At 36.8% G+C, this 20,238-nt stretch overlaps 1 protein-coding gene across 1 annotated transcript in view; it reads left to right on the forward strand.

The window, feature by feature from the left end:
• EYS (eyes shut homolog) overlaps window positions 1-20,238 on the forward strand; it is a 904,272-nt gene that overhangs the window by 323,731 nt on the left and 560,303 nt on the right. Inside the window, exon 20 of the mRNA XM_035895612.1 lies at window positions 4,441-4,562. Coding sequence (XP_035751505.1) covers window positions 4,441-4,562 — 122 coding nt within the window. The remainder of the gene's footprint in view (window positions 1-4,440; window positions 4,563-20,238) is intronic.

Below are 20,238 nucleotides of genomic sequence, written 5' to 3' on the forward strand. Positions count from 1 at the left end.
GTTTTATGTTGTTTATTGTAATTGTTCATCCGATTAATATCGGTATTAATAATCATACTGCAAACTTATGGCACCCCCCAAAAAGTGTTTTTTTGCTATGGGTTAGGCACCCTGACTCTTAGCTATTAGAGAGTTACTAATATTAGAGCAAGCCATGTATGTCTTTCAGACTAGGAAAACCAGGGCCAATTGCAGATTTTCTTCATGCCTCAGAAGTCAATTTTCTTTCACTTGTGGAGCATTCACTGTTACGGCATACAGTGAAGAACAGGTAAATAATTCATTACCAGAAGACTGAAAGGTAGTGTAGTTGCTGGGACTTGGCGTAGATCTTATTTTAGCTTGCTTTTCTTTAGTAAAAATTAAAGTAAGGGTTAAACCAACTGAAAAGGAACAGGTATCCTGTTTCGTTTTTTTTTTTTTTTTAATTATTTTTAAATAAGCATGTTAGGTTATAAATGCGAACAGACTTGCATAATGAAAATAGTGCCATAATAAAGAATGGAAATAATCTAGTTTTGTTAGTATTATAGATGGTTATGTAAATGGTTAAATCAACAATAACTTGAAAATGAAACCTTAGAGTAGCAAGTTTGAAAAGACCGTTAAATTAACAAAAAAGGCTGCATAAATAATGTTAGGAACTCAATATGGTTTAGAGCAATTGCAAATATGATTTCACAGATGCTTACATTTTTATGTTCACATTTATTTCACAAGGTTAAATGAACTGCTGTTAGCACTAACAAAATTAAGTTGCGTGAAGGTTTTCTGTAGGAAGAAGTCCTGCTTCCAACAGAACAGAATTTTGAGATGAAAAGTTTTGTGTAGAGACAAAAAGACCATCATCTTTCAGGAGGGGGAAAAAAAAAATCTCAAAGGCAAACCTGGGGTTTCTTATTGGAGTACATCTCCCATTATGTGCCAGTGATAAGTAGTCTTAAGATCTGCTCATCCTGTTCTGCCCTAATGGAAAAACAGTTGCATCACAAAAAAAAGTTCAGCAGAAGAACTTGGAATACGTGGAATTGCGTGCTTCTGTTTCCAGGCAAAGTATTTTTTGTCCTTTCTGTTCACCAAAAAATTAACACCCCCCCCCAAAATGCCCCAACTCCATAGTATCTTTAAAAACTAAATTACTCCCCTTCACGTTTTGCTGTAGACATGGAAAAAGTACCTGGAGTGTATATCTGCATGGTAAAAATTCTACTCAACCTACATATGCAAAATACAGGTGTGAAGATTTGCCATGTTTGTAATTCAGATCCTTGTTGTGTGAGATGAACCTTTCTCATTGTAGTTTCTATTTGCCAGATGTTCAGCTGCCATTTTCCAGTGCAGTAACATTGACTGGGGCTTAAGGAAATGATTAATACTTCATTTACAGTGTTGGAGAAAGGAAAATATGCAAATGCTTTTAAATAACACTTTCTTACCACAGTTAATTGGATAAAGACATGCTAGTGTGCATATATGGTTCTGGGTATCTATGTAGGAGATTTAAAAAAATCAGAGTTTTCAACCCTGTGTGTAGCTGCTAAAACCCACTCTATAAGTACTGTGCTATATATTGTGCAAGAGAAAGCTATGTACAAGGAGTAACTACAGTGTTATTTATGGATTTATTGTGTTCTTTAGAGGACAAAGGATGTTTTGGGGAACCCAAGGGACCATCTCTTTTAATCTGTCCACAATGGATAGTAATACATAATTACAATAAGTAAAGAGGAAGAAATACATAAATAGGTTATCAAATCCTATTCCTCCAGTTTCTTGCTTGATGCACTGCATACTTCCCACCACGCAGCTTCCTGTCATTTTATGTTGTTTGGTGTATATTATGCCCTGACTGACAGTCCCACCTCTCCGAAACTTTTGTCAATGAGTTGATGTGCCAGTCTCTTAATAACGTTAGTGGCTTTTTGCTGGACTCTTTCCAGTAGCTCCGTCTCTCCCTTGTACTGGGTAGCCCAGAACAGGACATGGCACTCCAGGCGTGCGTCTCCAGGGCTGAGCAGAGGGGAAGGGTCAACTCCCTCCACCTGCTAGCAGTGCTCCTCCTAATGCAGCCCAGGAGGCTGTTGGCCACCTTTGCTGCAAGGGCACGTTGCTGGCTTGTGTTCAGCTTGGTGTCCACCAGGATCCCAGGTCCTTCTCTGCAAACTCTTGGATCTATCAATACCTTTTTTATCTACTTATGTGTAATTCATTGTAACATGGCACCGTTAGTTACTGTAAAAGTACACAGAGATTAAATACTACATTTTTTTAGTTTACATATTCTGCACCTATGCATGGCATACATACATGTGAGTAATGTTTTGTGCTTGATGTGACAGCCCTCATGTAATGAGAAATCTGCAAAACATAGAATTTCAGTAGCTGATTGATAGATGGTTTTTAGTGAGACCAGAAAAGGTACTGCTGCTTTCTAAAGAAAACTGGTGGCAGCCTCCTTTCACTTCTAATTTTGTAATCCATTTCTGGAAGTTTTTTGGAAGTCAGTCATTCTCTCACATTCCTAGTTTATGTGAAAACCTAACCTGACAATAGAATGGTTTTTAAGGTGTCTAATAGTTACTTGTGGGTATGGATTAGTAGTCCCCATTTTTGCCTTTTGTGTTTGTAGCATCTTTTTTTTTTTTTTTTCCATTCTAATAGTTGTTTTCACAGCACTGATAAACATGCAAAGAATTGAGGAAATCTCAGAAAACCTTTCAAATTCATTAAATTATTTAATAACTAATTTGGGTGTGGCTATGATGTAATAGAAAATGTTAACATGTGGGCTAGTAATGTAATTTGTCTCAATGTATTTTCTTTTTTCTTTCCTTGGCAGAATTCCCAGAAATTACTTTCTCTTTCCAAGTTTTCCTCTCAGTATTTTATTTTAAAAATATAAAATATTTTAACAAAATCTTTTTGTTTCCTATATTAACCTTTCATTTACTGTCACTTCAAATATTTCCCACTTACTGGACTCATGCTGCCAATTGTCTTCTCTTTTCATGGAGAATATTTTGCAGTTCTTGAGCCTAAGTTTGGGAGTATAGAGCAGTAACCGATTAAGCTTTTTTTTTTTTTTTCTTTTTTAACAGATGGAGTCCACAGGTTGCAAGTGGTGTTTAGTTGCAGGGAATAGCCTTGCCTACAGCTAAAACAAAGCAATATGATTTGCAGACTGTAAACACCTGTAGATGCCACAGTGCTGTTACATTACACATTTGAACGTCATGCTATGGCAGTTTTTTTAAAAGCTGAGTGCATAAATAAACTCCTAAACTGATTTTGCTGTCTGTTAATGGCTTCCAACTTACGTGGATTTTAATAGGCTTTAAAGTCTACCCTGAAGGCTGTTGCAATGTTTAGCAAGTAATGAAATAAGTCACATTAGTCATGCTTACCATTAAAGTGTTTCCTAAGTTTTTGTAGAAGGAAGTCTTGTTAGAAGCAAGCATGTTACAAAAGCAATTAAAACTTGTGCTGAATAGAAGTGTTTGCATTGCTGCCCCAGGTCAGCAGATGTTCACCTTACTCTTTTTTTTTTTTTTTTTTTTTTCCCCCCCTTTTTTTTTTGGTAGAACGTAGGCAAGAAAAAGATGCTTTATGCTTTTCATTTCTGTGAGACTATGTCAGACACCCCATTGCATGCAGATAACAGATAATTTTGAAGCTGGGGATAATACTGGAGTGTGGTTATAATTTGGTCCTTCAATATATGTAATTTTGAAGTGGATGTACACACTGCTGAAGTCTTGTTCAGTTTAATCAGTCAGAAATTTTGTGCTCACAATACCTAATCATTAGTACATTTAATACCATCACCACAGAGCTGGAAGACTTGTATTTATGCTATCTGGATTGCTACCTAGTACACCATGTATTCTATCTAATACACTGTTATAGGAGACAGTATTTCTTGTGTCATGAATTGTCTAGTACTGCTTAATTAAGATAGTGATGCACAATTTCATATTAAAGTTGTTAAACAGGTTGGATAGCTATATAATCCTGAGAATTTCCATAATAAATTATTTTATATTGAGTTCTGTTTGGACTGCATGCTGAACAGTACAGCTGAGGTGATTGTAAATACCTGTGTTTTAGGCGTGTCAGTGTAATACATACCCTCTCTTCTATAAAACTACTTTGGTTATCTTTTTCTAAAACTTAGTGGAGGGAGGAAGAGATAGTAAAGGATTTGGGGGAACACAAGTTGATTATACAAAAAGGTAGGTAGTAGTGTTGCATACTTACCTCATATCCTCTTTTTTCATCATATTAGTAGGCCAAACTATTGATATATTTATGAAATTTTGAAGTTTTGGAATGGGGAAGCACCTGTTAGAAGACAAAAAATGCACAACCATTAGTAATAATAATTGGTGTATTAAAAATATGAAAAGTAACAGATTATTTGTTTTACTTCATACGTTACAGAGATACCAATGTGTTTGCTTGCCTGGGTGGGAAGGAACATTTTGTGAACATGAATTAAATGAATGCAATTCAGAGCCTTGTAAGAACAATGGCACCTGCATGGATCTTTTCAACAGCTATCGGTAAGTGTTGCATCTTCTCACCATATGATGATGTCCCAGGAATGGCAGACTTATGCATCCAGGTATTCTTCCATTTCTCAGCTTGGGGAATGGAATTTTACTACACAAAGACGAGCAAACAACTTATGTCGTGGATACACTGCTTCACTGCACATTCATTTGAAGTCAGCAGACACAATTAATTATAGATGGAAGATTTAAAGAATGCATCGATTCAAAATGCTTAGCAAGTAATCTAATCTGGAACTGTGTTTTGTCAAAGAAAATACAGGGTCTCTTTCTGTCATATATGCCCTGTAAGAACAGGAAGTGCTTTAAGAGTAAAAGTAGTGGGAGTAGACATAGTTGTACAATCTTGGATGAAGAGATTATATCATTGCTGCCACCTTGTGGCTTAAAATGACAACAAAATTGTGATAAAAATTTACAGCCACACTGGGAGAAACCATGAGGTTTTGACACTACACATATTATATTTAACTCAAACCTCAATCTTTATTTCATGCATGCATTTTTGATTTAATAATGAATTTGTTTCAGAATTATGAAGATAAGAACTCAGTAAACAATTTAGCAATCAGCTTCTGTTATTTGTAGCCAGGGTATACCTATATTATGATATCAACACTAGAACAGTCCTGTATCTGAATGTAAACTCTTAATAGCTATTGATACAGCTGCATAGAGAACACAGTGTAATGACTGTACACAGTATACAATCTAGTTGTTCTGTGGTGATTGTATTCCTGGTATATAGACAATAATCAGAAAAAAAACCTACCACAGTTGAAAACAGACAAATGATTTCCCAAATAGCCAAAGATAAATTTAATTAAGTTCAATAATATATATAATACAATTTTTTTGCATTAGTTTATGCTCAGGATTTAACTGAAATACTTTGTGTTACCCTGAAGCCGCATTTATGTATAGTATTAGATGTTTTATTTTGGTAATTTTTTTTTCAGTCCAATAACAGAAAAAGAAGAGTCTACTGAGGTTGAGAAAATATGTTATTTTTAATTGCTTTTTTCACTCTCTTAATGTCTGTTGGGACATAATACAATTTGTTAAAGATTTTATTATTTTTGTAGTTCTTATTTTTGTGAAGTTTGTCATTCTTTGTAGCCTACTAACAAAAAAATAATTTTAAAACTGCATAGTGTTTATGTCTGATTAGCTGTTACATTGTGGCAATTCGTACATGATGTAGTGGATTGTATAGGCAAATGTACAGTTTCACTATCCTCCAATTCTAGGTGCGTGAATATTTTGCAGCTATGTACCATTACCTGTCCTTAGGTTTTACTTACTTTTTTCAGCCTCTGGAAGCATTATATATATTGTAGAAGGTAACATGGCTTCTCCTAATTTTATTCGTAGCTGGGTCAACTATGTATGAGCAAATCTAAGGACTCCCTACTGCTTAATGAGAAAAAAAAATGCTCAAAAAGTACTTTTTCTGGATTTGGCTGAACTGTACAAAAAAATGTTTACAAGAGAATTGGTTTGAACTGCAAGCACCATACACATTTTTTCCTCAGAGCTATTTGTCCTAGTTAACAGAACGGGAAAATTAGACATATCATTGAATCATTACACACATGGGTCATGATAAGCCAAACAAAAACACCTTCTTCAAAGATACCTGTAGGTGAAACAGGGAGTCTAAGACCACAAGGAAAACTAGTCTAGACCAATGTTTTTGTTGCATAATCTAGCTGCATAATAGAAAAGGTCATTGTCATTCTTAAGCTATGCCTAGGCATTGTTTTGGACAAGCACTAGTTGGTCTGGACCAAAATCAGGCCAGGAACTGCTTTGAGAATGCAGCAGTGATAGAATTGCATTTAAGAATGCAGTTTCCTTGCCTGAGGCCATGTTCTGGCACTGTTTGTTTTCCTGGTATGAGTTTAGCTGCTGGCAACGATACTCAGAATTTTCGGAGTTTCTTTGAAGTTGGCCATACCACTGCTGGTACTTGATACCACTTCTGACTTAAACTAATGTAAAGGATAGATGACATAGCTTTCTTTTATGGTTTGATAAGACTCATTAGTTTATTTTCTCCTGAGTATTTGCAGATCCATCTGAAAACATCAGTTCTTGAAAAGCTAGGTAATTTTATTGTGCAACAGCATAAAAAATACTTTTTTGTACAGAAAAAAAAACCAGAAAAGAATATGACACAGAAGGAAATACTTTTGTACCAAGCTTCAAATATGTAATAATGAGAAAAATAATACAAACCTTAATGACTAATCACAAATTTCTCTTTTAAGTTCATTTATTTATCTGGTGCTATTAATTTTTGAACCTTAATAAGAAAACTTGCTGCCGAAACTGAAGGATTAACAAGTATGCCAGAACTGAATGCTTTTCTGTATGGACTCCATCATAGGAAAACAAAACACATGCCAACGGTGGGGGGGAGGAGGGGGAAGCCTTCTCAGTTGCATATTTTTATTTTAAAAAATCAGAAGAAAGATACTGAATCAGTAGTTAAGCTTGAATTGTTCAATGTGAATAATTTGCTACATAATTCCTGTTTTATTCCATTTAATTTTTGTTCAGCTGATAAACTAAGACATTTCTTTTTCTCCCTTCTAACTTTTCAGTTTAGCACATGGCACCGCAAACAAATGAATTAAGAATAATTTCATGCATGCATTTGTAGTATCCTGTGAACCTCACTCTCAATTCTCATGATAGCATAATCTCTCAAATTATGTCTCTGAACATGTATAGACAGATGCATCTATTACCAGCTGAATTCCCTCTTTCTCCTCTATCCTATTGTGTCATGTCTCCTGATACTTCTGAAGTTTTGCCCTAATAACATCAAACCCTAATTGAAGCCCTTGTGTCTCCTTTGCTGTTAAGAGTTTACAGGGAAACTTCAAGTGAAAATCTCTTCAACTCTTCTTGCAAAATAATAGGCAACATAGTTTTATGGATTAACTGGTGTTTCTAATGATGTTAGAATAGTTTGGAACTTAGCTGTAATCATTATGATGTTAAGAGTTGGAGAATTAACCAAGTGTCTTTCCAAAGTACTCAGTTCTTCCTTTATATCCACATGGAATCCCACAGATTTACGCTATTTGCCATTTTGTCAGCATTCGTTGTTGAGGTTCTTATAAAGAATAAAGATGGTGTGTTGTTGCTGCTTTCCTTTTTATAACATACCAGTGGACTTCCCATACTAAACAGGAAGTTAGACTTATCTAAGTATATTTCCTTATACCATCAATTGATCTTACATTCTTTGTAACAGTTTTAGTGTCTGTTTCAGTAGATTAAAGTTAGCCTTTGTCAGCAGTTAAATCCATCCAATAAGATACCCTTTTATAATTTTGTGTAAACTGAAGTGTGGTTTTATTTTTATTTTTATACTGTATATCCTTTTTCATCTTTGTTGCTTTTTTTAACATTTTCATTTTTAAAAAACTTCACACAGAATAGTCACCCTTACAGTATCTTGGTTCACTGGTTGGGACTCAATCTGACTGTGCTAGTCAGTCTAACAGTGCCAGTCCTGAGGACCAGAGCTGTATACAGAATCTCTACTCACTGTGACTTTACTGTAAAGTAAAAATTCCTTTCATTGTAACTTCATTAAAGATAAATTTGGTGCAAGTTTATATATATATATATATATCAGTTAGGAAATTTGTGATCTCTGTGATGGGAATATTTAAAAGGACTGACAAACTAGGAAAGTTCCAAACTTCTGAATAACTCATTACTGGATTGCTGATATTCATTAATGATATACTTTGCCAAAGGTTGATTATTAATCACTGCTAATCACTATCATTGCATGTACAACACCATTAGCCTTTACCATTAGTAACTTTACAAACTAGTATTTATATTTATATGTTTATATTTGTATATTTACTTACCATTTATATAATCATGCTATACTATGAACTGATGCTTTTTAGTTAGCTCTGCTGGCTGTGGCTATTGATGGCTCTCTGTTGCTGAGGTCAAGGTAGTCAGTCCCGTCCCCAGAATTATTCAGTGGGGGAAGCAGGAACCACAGTGGCCTGTCTTCTTTTTTCCTGTCTTTTCTCAATTATCATCAATGTATCATGCTTCCTGTCTCCTCTCCAAAAGAAAAGTGTGATCTTTTCTGCCTTTGACATCTTGCTTTTGGGAACAGGACCCCTTCTTGTTTCTTTTGCAGAGACAGACATCTTTCCTGCCTGCTCATTCCTATCCGTTGGATTTTACTTACAGCACATTTTTTCTTACACCCTATTTGTGCAGCTATATCACAGGTCTCCATTTGCCCCTTCACAGTTACGGATATTATTTATATATTTAAGCTTAGTTGTGTTACAAAATCCTTTTAAGTGGTGTTACAGTATTATGAAAAGCTTACTCATTTTCTCCAGTTACGCTATTTTAATGTGCTTATGTCTGGAACAAATACTAGGTAACAATTCATTTTAACCTGCTTCTAAGCAACCTTTTTTGGGTGCAGTGGTTGTCTTTGACTACATATGATACAGCTACATACATATGATACAGAGTTTTGTCTAACATTATAACATTATCACACATGGGTACTCAGTAAAAAAACATAGATAGTTTTGTAGTGTTATTTGTATGCCTCTAATTCTAGGACCTAGCTTTTTGCAGAGGTGACTTTGGTGCTGAAACACCTTCTCCCCCTGCTAACTTCTACAAAGACAAAGGTTGGTAGATGCTAATTTTAGCTTTAAATAGGAGGCTGAAGTTCCTTAAGCACTTGTGAGAAATTACTGATGTGCAAAAATGTTGTCTGTATTTAAATGCTCTTCATTTAAACCCTTTCGTTGTTTATCCTGTCCTGTAAGAGGCCCTGGTTTTCCTACCTCCCTCTAGACTCCAGTGGAAATAATGAGTTGTGTTTGTAGTGCAGGGTCTTTGAGTAATTTCAGAACTCCTCTCAAACTCTGTTAGTCTTCCTTAGCAGTGCTTCTTCAATTAGTAACCATGCCACAATCATCTTTCTTCTTTTTTACTTAAATAATAATTTATGGCATCTGACAATTTGGATAACCATACTGTCAACCAGAGTTAGACTTTGTCTCCCTGTTATTTTCTCAGTCCATTCCCAACTACAACATTTGCCCCATAGCTCCCCTTTTTGCTTCTTAGCATTTGAAGCCACATCTTCTTTTCAGAATAAAAAGAAAAAAATTTTCTTAGTGTGACTGTCATCTACCTGTGCTGAATTCTTAAAAAATGGCTAGTCTTGTTTCATTAGAATGTATTCAGTGTTACACATACCATGAACTTTAATAATAGTACTGTTACAGAAAAGCAGCATACTGTTTCACTCCTTTTGTTTTTCCCCTTCTGGAGAGGATTTATTTGGAAAAGCAAAGTTAAAATCAGCCTCTGCATTTTCTCAGAACTGTGCAAGAATTGTTCTGTGCTAAGTTGTATAAGCGGGTGAACATCTAAATCAGGGATGGGTGAACATTTATGGGTTGGACTCGATGATCTTAAAGGTCTTTTCCAACCAAATGATTCTATGATCTGAAAAGATCCGTAAGTAAAAGCATGCACATTTATGCAGTGTATCTTGAAGATACGCTTAGTTCTAAATGAATGGATTTTAAACTATCATGGAATTCAAAAGTAAATCGTGATATGATTATAATTTGAATACTGAGTTCAGTCTGCCTGCTTTTTTTACTGGCACTCCTTTAAGCTACTGCTATATTCTTTCTTACTTTTTCTCCCCCAGAAGCAATAAACAGCTTTTCCCACAGATGGGCATCAGCTTGGCATTTAATGGTCCCAGATGCCAAACTCTGGAACGTATTTTTTGTAAGCAGCATCTGGCTTCTTAGCTGGCATTTCTTCAGGGTTCTTTGGCCAGCTTTTCCTCTCTTGCTGCAGAGATGCTTCCCAAAATGTTTGTCTGTTTTGCTTCTGACTTATCTTTAGTTCTGACTTGTAATTTTTTTTTTTTTAATCCTAGTACCAAGTTATTTATGTACCTCTTACTCAAAACCATCTTCAAAAGATTTATATGAACAGTCAGAAGGTTTCCTAATGAATAGCTAAAAAAATTTGTGAAAGCGCAAACAAGTGTTTCTTCCAAAGATAGCAAGTGGTTTATAGTTTCATCCCTTGTAATAGTGCTAACAACTGGAAATATGTGGTGTGCTGCTTGTTATACTGCAGTGTGTGAAATCAGCTTTAGGGTTTTGTTGCCTTAGGCAAACAACAAAATATCCCTGTGCCATCTCAGTAGCATCTACTAAAAAGTCACTGACATTTTGCACCCCTTAGGGCATATTTGGTCCATTATTCAACAGTTCTCTGAAAGGACAGTGACTTTTTATTCCAAATCCCAATGAAACATGAAATTTAAAACAACTCACCAGTGGAAAATACCTCCCCCCCAAACCAGCCCATCAGCTTTTCCTTCCTGAACAGTAGAATTGCTCCTCCTGGTATATTTAATCATTAGGTGACTTATTTTAAATAAATGTTTTATATTATCTTTCAGTTACAGACACCCAAAGAGACATGAAATGAACATTTGATGAACTCACAGGTTAAATGGAGGGAGTACAAAACAGTTTCTAAAATAATGAGGTACCTGAGGCATAGCTTTGAGAGTGCATGAAGTGTGGTATAAAAGTTATCCAAATTCGTCATCGATCATCGCTGTAGGGCAGTTAAACACTTCCAATGTAAACAATGTACAAATACATGAGCACCGCTAACAGATGAAGCAGTTTGCACAGCAGTTTCTGGGCTCTGGCTTGAGATACACTAGATTGTCTGGGAACTATTTCTGGGGTCATCAGAGGACTGGTATGAACTCTGAGGAGCTTCAGGGTGCCTGCTGCTTCTGGGAAGAGATAGCTACAGGAGGCTGTGACTGCTGGCAAGCTATATAAGTTTTGCACAAGGCTTGTCAACTTTTCTTGATCGATGGGGACTTCAAGTTTTTTGTTTCCAGCTAACTCCTTGTCAGGGAGAGTCAAGCATTCTTTCAGCAAATGCTAGAAAGAGTGTATTTAACTACCAAGCCTAGAGCACAGCCAACAGAGGGAGTAGTGTAGAAGGGGGCCAGAAACTCCGTTCAGGACACTGTTTACTTACATAGTGAGGCACTACAGGGTACTAGACTTGACTATCCACAGGAGCAACTACCTCAGCTCCTCAGGGCGGGTGTAGTTCTGCAGGCCTGGGGGTGCAGAGATGTCTGGAGCCTCTTGCTAGGGTGAGACCAGAGGATGCAGTGTCCTTGCCTGCAGGACATACTTGTGTGCTGGAGGAAAATCTGTGCTGCCAAGTAAATGACTTGGAGGAGGCAGGCAGCAGACTGTGCAGTGTCAGTGGTGATGAGAACAACAACATTCTCCAAGACCGTACAGATAGAGGAACCTGAAACATAGTGAAGGAGGACCAGGTGGAGTCTGTGCTTAAGAGGTTTGGAAATAGAAACTCCAGTGATGATGAAGGCTGAAAGCTCGTGACATTGGCAACAGGATGAGGGCTCCTGTCCTATCTGCAGCTCTGGAACTACAGAGTAGGTTCAGTGACCTGGTAGCAGAGGAGGGACCAGAAGCTCTGTCCAGCAAAGCATCTGAATCACCTGAAACTGAGCCATGAGGCAGCACCAGGAGGAAAAAGTGAGCGATCGTACTGGGAGACTTCCTGCTGCAGGATCCTGATAGGATGTATCATGAGTCCTGAGGGAGCTGGCTGGTGTCATCGCGAGGCCATTCTTGATTATCTTTAAAAGGTCTTGATGATGGGGAGAGGTTCCTGAGGATTGGAAGAAAGACAGAAAATGGAAATAGGCTAGCAAATGGAATGGAAAAAGGCAGAAAAAGGAAGGCCAGAAATGGAAGATGTCACTGATGTCTTCAAGAAAGGCAAGATGAGGATCTGGAAAACTGTGTCCCAGTCAGCCTAACCCCAGTTCCTGGGGAGATGATGGACCAAGTAATCCTTGAAACCGTTTCCACACACCTGATGGAAAATAAGGTGATTGGGAGCTTGGATTTACAAAGGGGAAAGCATGCCTGATGATAGTATTCAATGAGATGACTGGCTTGAGAGATAATGGGAGAGCTGTGGATGTTGTTTATCTTGATTTTTAGCAAGACTTTAGACACTATCTACCTTAACATCCTCATAGACAGAACTGGCTGAAATGCCTGGCACAAAGACCAGCTGGTGGTCAGTCGATGGTGGTGTACCCACCAGGTCAGTAAGAAAGGCCAACAGCATCCTGGGCTGCATTAGGAAGAAGAGCAACAGAAGGTTGAGGGAAGCGCTCCTTCCCCTCTGCTTGGTACTTGTAAGATACATCTGGAGTGCCATGTCCTCTTCTGGGTTCCCCAGTACAAGAGAGACATGGATAAACTAGAGAGGGTCCAGCAAAAGGCCACTATGGTGACCCAGGGATTGGAACACCTCTGTATGAGGAAAAGCAGAAGTTGCTGGGACTGTTTAGCCTGGAAAAGAGAAGGCTTCGCAGGACCAATATGTGCATTGCTGGGAGGGGAGTGGGACAGGGAGAGGGCGCAGGTAAAGAAGACAGAGCCAAGCTCTTCTCAGTGGCACCCAGTCAAAGGACAAGAGGCAGCAGGCATGACCTGAAATACAGGAAAGTCCACTTAAATGTAAGGAAAACCTTTTTTTACTATTGGTGTTTGAACAGTGGAACAGGTTCCCCAGAAAGGTTGTGGAGTGTCCATCCTTAGAGATGGCCAGAATGCAGCTGGACAATGCCCTGAGCAGCCTGCTGTAGTTGACTCTGCTGTGAGCAGGGGGATTCAACTAGATGATCTCCTGATGTCCCTTTCAACCTCAAAGATACTGCGTATTTCTATTTCTTTCTGTAATCATCCAGATTTTTTTGTGTGTTTATATGCATAGATCCCTCAATGTTTGGGCATAAGTAGGTGATTTTGATAGTAAAATTGGGCAAAAGTGTATACATAAGCATACAGACTGGCTACCCTGCACTTCAGATCTCTTAAATTTGATCTACTATGCTTAATACATATGAAATTCATGTGATTTTATATTTGCATTTTTTCAGTTTTGTTATATATTTTGGGATTCTGACGTTTTTAAATAGCAAGTGTCATATGTGAGCATAATCTTAAGATGTTTCTCATACATGTAATTATTATAGTTAGGAATAATAAAAAAATAGTGGGCTGCATACATAAAAATGGTATTAATTCAGCAATTTCTGGTCATAAGATTTGTATGGAAACATTTAAAAGAAAAATGTGAAGGAAAGGGATAAAGAAGAAAGAAAGATTGAACCATGTTTCTCTTGTGTTTCATTCCTCTGGTGGCTGAAGTGAGAATGCAAAAAAAAAAAAGCCATGGACATAAACTTCCCTTTCATTTTTTCTCCCCAGATGGTAACACGGGAGGGGTGAAGGTGTCAGTTTCTATAAGCATAGGTTGGCATAATTTGTAACAGATTGGGAGAAGAAATGTTGAGTTAGACTGATTCTTATCCCTACACTGACAGGGTGTGGAGAACAGGCAGATGGAGTACCCTTTCCCTTTTGAGGATGAGCCTTACGGTAAATTCTTAGAGCACACTGAGGTACCTCTTGTCTTTCCTCAAACCTAAGCTCCTTGACTTCAAGGTCAGCACTAAAGAGAAAATGCACAGAAAAGTGGACGCATACAGTTGGGAGGACACTAGGAGTGAGGGCCAAAGGAGAAATCTGTCAGTCATCTGCAAGGACCAGTTTTAAAACTATGGGCACACTGAGTAGCCTGAAGTGTGTATGAGCAGGTGAATTCAGTACTCTGGTGCATGTAAAAGACATTGAAATTATTTGCATCTAAGGATGAAGAAAGACTAAAAATAGTATTAGTCAAATATTTGAATTGACTGTGCAGGAGTTTGCCAAAACTGGGTTAGAAAACCGCATGGAGTTTCTTTTTAAAAAAAAAATTTTTCCACAAATTAATTCAGAATTTGCTCAAAGGCATTGAGGTGAAGAAAGAGTTTTGGAGAAATGGTTTGGACCATCTTAGAATATTTCTGTTGTTCAGGTTTAAAGATATGATGGTGGTTCCTTAGAAGGCAGGTGTATGAGCTAAAGTGCTGAATGGAAGAGTGGATAAAGCTTGAGAAGTATGAGAGAGAGAAAATGGGTGCTCATAATGAGATTTGGTCTAAAAATAGAAATGACAGAACAAAAAAAATGCCCTATGCAAATGACAACAGGTGGCATTGTTTCTTCGATAATTTTTAAAAATGGATTTATTTTGCCATAAGCTATTTATGGTTAACTTAAGGTGAGTACGTAACTCTTGATACTTGGCATTTTTTTGCTTGACAGATCTTCAATGGAAGTCATCCCCACATCATATTATATAGCAATGATATTAAAATTGAAATTCAATGGCTTGTCTTCTGTAGCTACAGTTCTGGGCAGCAACAAAAATGCTGCCATCACTAAGTATTCTTGGGGCGGGGGAGGAGAGTGAGAATTAGAAACCAGAATGGATAGAAATAAGATGGGTAATGAACAGAAGAATGGCTGAAAAGGTTTTCAAGACAGACTTCACTACCTCATTATTTCATATCCAAATCTGTTACAACGCTTCTGTTGCAGATGATTCATAATAGACTCAATTTTGCTTGTTCTTTTGCCCTTCATTTAACAGTTCCCTAAAAGCACATTGACTTTTTTTATTCAGGAAACCTTAGTAAAATGGGAAGTTTAAACAAACAAACAAAAAATGGTGCTGACACTTTAAAAATGGCTCATTAGAAATAAATGGGAAAACCATCTGTCATTGTTAGCTACAGATTAGATGTTTCATGCATCAGCAGTGTCTAATACATGCACAAAGGAACAAAATTTAGAAAGGATTATAGGCACTGCTGCTGACATTATATCCTGTTGAACCGTGGAGAATGGGTAATAAACGGTTCCGCGTAAAAGGACAGGATGTAGATCCCCGTTCACTTTACTATAAAATCTGTATTTTTTTTCCTTTGATTTGAAAGATTATTAGCAAAACCTACATGTTACACTTCTTGAAACAGAACCAATTTAATTGGTTTCATAGGTATTGTTCCTTTTACCTACCTTCTTAAAACAATTCTAAAGCTGTTAGGAGTCAAAATTTTTGTAAATAAATTGTGTCAGTTTTAATGCCAAGGTGTTACCTGTGTTTATTTTGTACTGAAATAACTTTCCAGCCAAAACAAAAGCAAGATTTCATCTTGAACTATGAAGCATTTTCTTTTGAAGTAGAGAAAGCTTTTTAGAGACTAGCAGTCACAATTTCCTTATTACTAACAACGTACAAGACTATTTTGCAGACAGCATTTTCTCTGTTTTGGGAGATAAGAGGGAGAAAATGAAGGCTGACTATATATTTAATTGTAGTGTGGGTGAATACATTTTAGTTATGTCAAGCAGTTCAGTAGTGAAATACTGTTTAACCCAGACAGCATCGATTTTCATCAGTGGTGCTCAGATACCTTAGATGAGTAGATTATATTACTGTCGTTAGGTCACTGGGGTGATGAAAATAACATGTGAAAACGAATTCTGCAAGGCTATTAACAGAACACAGTAAAATCTAGCATATGTGAAACTGGCAGTATGTGACCTATAGCTAATCGAAGTAAAAAGAAAAGAGATACCTGTTTTGTTTTTCCATTTAAGATGTGATAAAAGAAATTAAATTCTTTTTTTTTAAAGATTGTGCTAGCAACTACAAAATAGGTTTTGGAGAAGAGTATAATTGTATGTTTTGAAAATCTATGTTTGAAAAAGTATGAATTACTCAACTAAAGCAATTGCATATGTAAAATGATTGCTCTTAAATGACAGTACAATATTAAATACATGCACACATGTACAAATTATGTGAAATGGTTTTCGTGTAAGTATATTGTACACAATACATAATTAGAAAATCAACATCATCTTCCCCACCACTAGTTTCTATGGGCAATCAAATTTTAGTTAATATTTTTTGGGGTTTGTCTGTGATTTAAACTGTTATGTTCTGTTAGATCAATAGAAGTATTATAGGAAAGTTTGTTTAAACTGCAATTACTACAATAGTATGCTATTAGAGGTTCTCTATAAAGCTGTCCTTGCTCTTCAGCAATAGCAAGCGGACTAATGCAGGATCTGTAATTATCATATTTGCTTCCACCAAATGCCAGTTTGGATACGTGAAAAAAAAAGGTATCACAGTTATAATAGGAAGCCTTTACCCTTGAAGGTCACAAGTAGAGAAAAGGGAGCAAAAATATAAAAGTCACATCCCTCTATGAGTATCCATAAGTATTGCTATGTATATCTCTTAGGCTTGTTCATTCCTTATCTGGAAGGGGCAGTCATAAAATTTTCATAGGTTTGCTCTATTTTCAATGCAGTGAGACAGCCATGGTAGAAAGTTGGATTGTGTGTATTACAGTCAATATCAAAGGTAGATAAAGACATAACGCACTCTTGGAGACCAATTGAAAATAATTTTTGTTGTTTGCTTTTATAGCTTCTTATCAGAACAAAAATCTTTTTAAGGACAAAGATATTTTTGAAACGCTTGTTGCCAGTGCATGACAGTTGAATTCTGTTTTGTAAGAGAATCTAAAAATATCTACCCCATCTTGTGACTGAAGTATTTTAGCAGCATATATATATGTATTTTTTTTTTAACAATGAGAAATACTGTTGGAGTTGAATTGAAAAATGCTTACTTTTGCTCTTTTCCTATTGTTTGTATGCTTGGAAGTTGTGGCACTCCTTTATAAAATATTTCATGGGTTTGCCTAAATAACTAGGCAAACTTAAGCAAGGCCTGTGTTAGGTGATCTTTGGTAAATTTAGCTGTGGCAAAATGAAATGTTACTGCCTCAGTTATTTGTTGGAAGTTAAAATCCTCATACATGATTAGGTGAACAGTAAGAAATTATAATTTTGCATATTAAGTCATTAATGGAGGTCAGTTTGTGCAGAAACTTTTTTCTTTAATAACAAATGTGAGAACGGAGGCATCCTTGCTTCTTAATCTCTTTCTAAAATATTTTCTACACTTCCAGTATTGACTCTGTAGCCTTTCCAAATGTTTTATTTCATATAGGCTCCATTGCAAATCTGAGATTATAACGTTGAAATTAGCATTGTGAGAGTTGTTCACATGCTAAGTGATTCACCAGGTAAACTTTGATGTGTAATTGACTACTGCTGAGTGTTGTAAATGCTTGAATAGTGCTCTTGAAATGTGTAAATGTTGGTACTATATGGTTAAGTGATGTCCTGATGACCCATTGTGTTCTGCTATACTATCCTTGATTATCAGTTGTTTGCAGACAGCTAATTGCTTCTAGTAGGTGTTCAATTCAAGTATTCAGGTATTCAATGCATTCTATATTTGGAATGAAAAAAAAAAAGAGATTACTTAACATGGAACATGAATCCATTTGTGCAAAGAGGTATTTTTTGTATGCCATCACTTCCATTCCTGGATTTGATAGTGCTTTGATGTCAGATTGAGCCAAAGACATAGAGTTTCTTATGTGATACACCTCCTTGGAGCTTGAGTAGACCCAAGGTAAAGATCAAGTGACAATCCTGAAAGTAGCTTAAAAAATAGGCAGAGAACATCAGAAAAAAAGCTGATAAAGACATCTTGTTTAAATGACAAAAGTGTCTGCAGAGTTCAGAAACAGTCAGAAACATGAGGGAGAGAAATGTTTCTTTGTTTCATCCATTCAAAGGATTCAAATAATTATGCAGATGTCATTTGCATAGACTTCTGAATTGGTGTGCATTACATTCAGTTATTTTTCATGTCAGATTTTCTAAATGTCTTGGTAATCTATCTTCAGGGTTAGATTCGTATTGCTCACGCTTCATAAAATTTCAGACTTGCAGCATGCCATCTATGGCTTCATGTTGCTGTGCTAATTATTGCTAATGGAGATTAGCAATTGTAATTACCTTTACTTGGTCTTCTTTTGTTGCCTGTTCTGGAAGGAACAGACCAGGAAAGATCTGCTTTGCTTCCCTAGAGCAAAAGTACCTTCCATTGTTAGCACTCTCCCTGAAGAGTTCATTTTTCTTTTCCGTAAGCTGTGCCATCTCTGTATACTAGGTGAAGAGCTTTGAGGTCAATTGACAGAACTAACTGTTGCATTTCTAAACTTTCCAAATTTAACAAATGTCTCTCCTGCAGGGGCTGTTACTTGCTTGCAGCTGATGGCTTTTATTTTTTCAGTGCAGCATTCTTCTTCTTTTCAGATTTCTCAGGTCAGAAAGGACTTGTCTTAAAAATCAATGTACTAAAACACAGTAAGAATTACCTGTAACTCTCAGGAAATACCAGAGCAATACTAAACTGAAAAAAGGCATTGAACTAATTTCCATATCAAGAAGGCCCTTTACACTGAAATATAGTAGAGAGAAAAGATTTCTAAGGGGAATAGTGCTGAAGGTGCCAGTTTCCATAGGTGCAGCAATAAACCCAGTACCACCAATTTGTCGTCAAAGACTGGCATTAAACTAAGATGGAGGAGCACAAGCAAATGGGTGACTAGGGAGATGGAAGTGTTTTGCTCAGAAATCCTTTGAAGATGGAGAGTCTTCCAGATAGATGATTTATGCAACATCTGATCTCTAACAGATTAATTTTATGTAACATAAGCTTGTTGGACACAGCATGAGAACTAATTCCCTCTGATTCTTAAAAGAATGAATTTATACTTCTTTTTTCTCTACCAAGTGAATCACTACCGTCCAAGATACTGGAGGTAGATTCTTTACTTACTGTTCACTGTAGCATTGATTTACTGATGCTGTGTTTTCACAGCTGAAAGGCTTTTCTCTCTGGCAGACTGGATCTTTGGAGAAACATTGCCTGTTAAAAAGGATGCAGATTATGTATTTTCCCCCAGATTGATAGAGTTTGGAGTTCGAGTTACCTTGTTGCTGTTGTACTGATTGTTGTTCCAGTGTGGGATGAAGGGTGCATAGGCAAAGAATGCAGCTCTTGATATTAGTGATGTTATAAATTGAGACCACAACGGATCATAGTCCGATTTAAAATTTATTGATCATAGCAAGTAGAATATGAGCAAAAGCAGCGCTGGACGACAGGGGAGTCTCTGCTCCGCCAACTGCCGTACTGAGCAGTTCAAACAGTCTCTTTTTATAGTTTAGTAGTCCCTGGTCTACGTGGCATATTCTGGTATTGTTCTGGTGGTCGTGAGGATAAAGGTCACAGTCTTCCTTCACGTTGTAAATCAGTTTCTTTCCTTATCTGGCCATGTTGGCCCAAGGAATGTATGTCCTTTTCCCTTTGCATTTTGTCAGGAACGGAAGGAAGTCTAAAGCAGGTTTACTTAATAGATGGTGTTACTCAAATGAGCAGCTTTACATGCCAGAATGTATAGACACCCTATAAGGGGGTCTGCAGTAATTGAAGAAATTAACGCTGCTGCTCATAAAATTGTTTTACACACTGAACACAGATTTAGACAAATCTTTCTTTCTCTTTGCCCTGTGTTGTGTGCTAACTTGCTAAGCTGCATTCCAAAATTTTCACATGACTATGACGCCCTTCTAACATAACTTGGGGAATTGAGGGAGAAGGAAGTTCCTATTTTTTTAAGGGTTGATTTGATATTTTAAAATATTTT

The sequence above is a fragment of the Egretta garzetta genome, unplaced genomic scaffold (assembly GCF_000687185.1).
Source record: "Egretta garzetta isolate BGI_Z169 unplaced genomic scaffold, ASM68718v1 scaffold55, whole genome shotgun sequence".
NCBI lineage: Eukaryota > Metazoa > Chordata > Aves > Pelecaniformes > Ardeidae > Egretta > Egretta garzetta.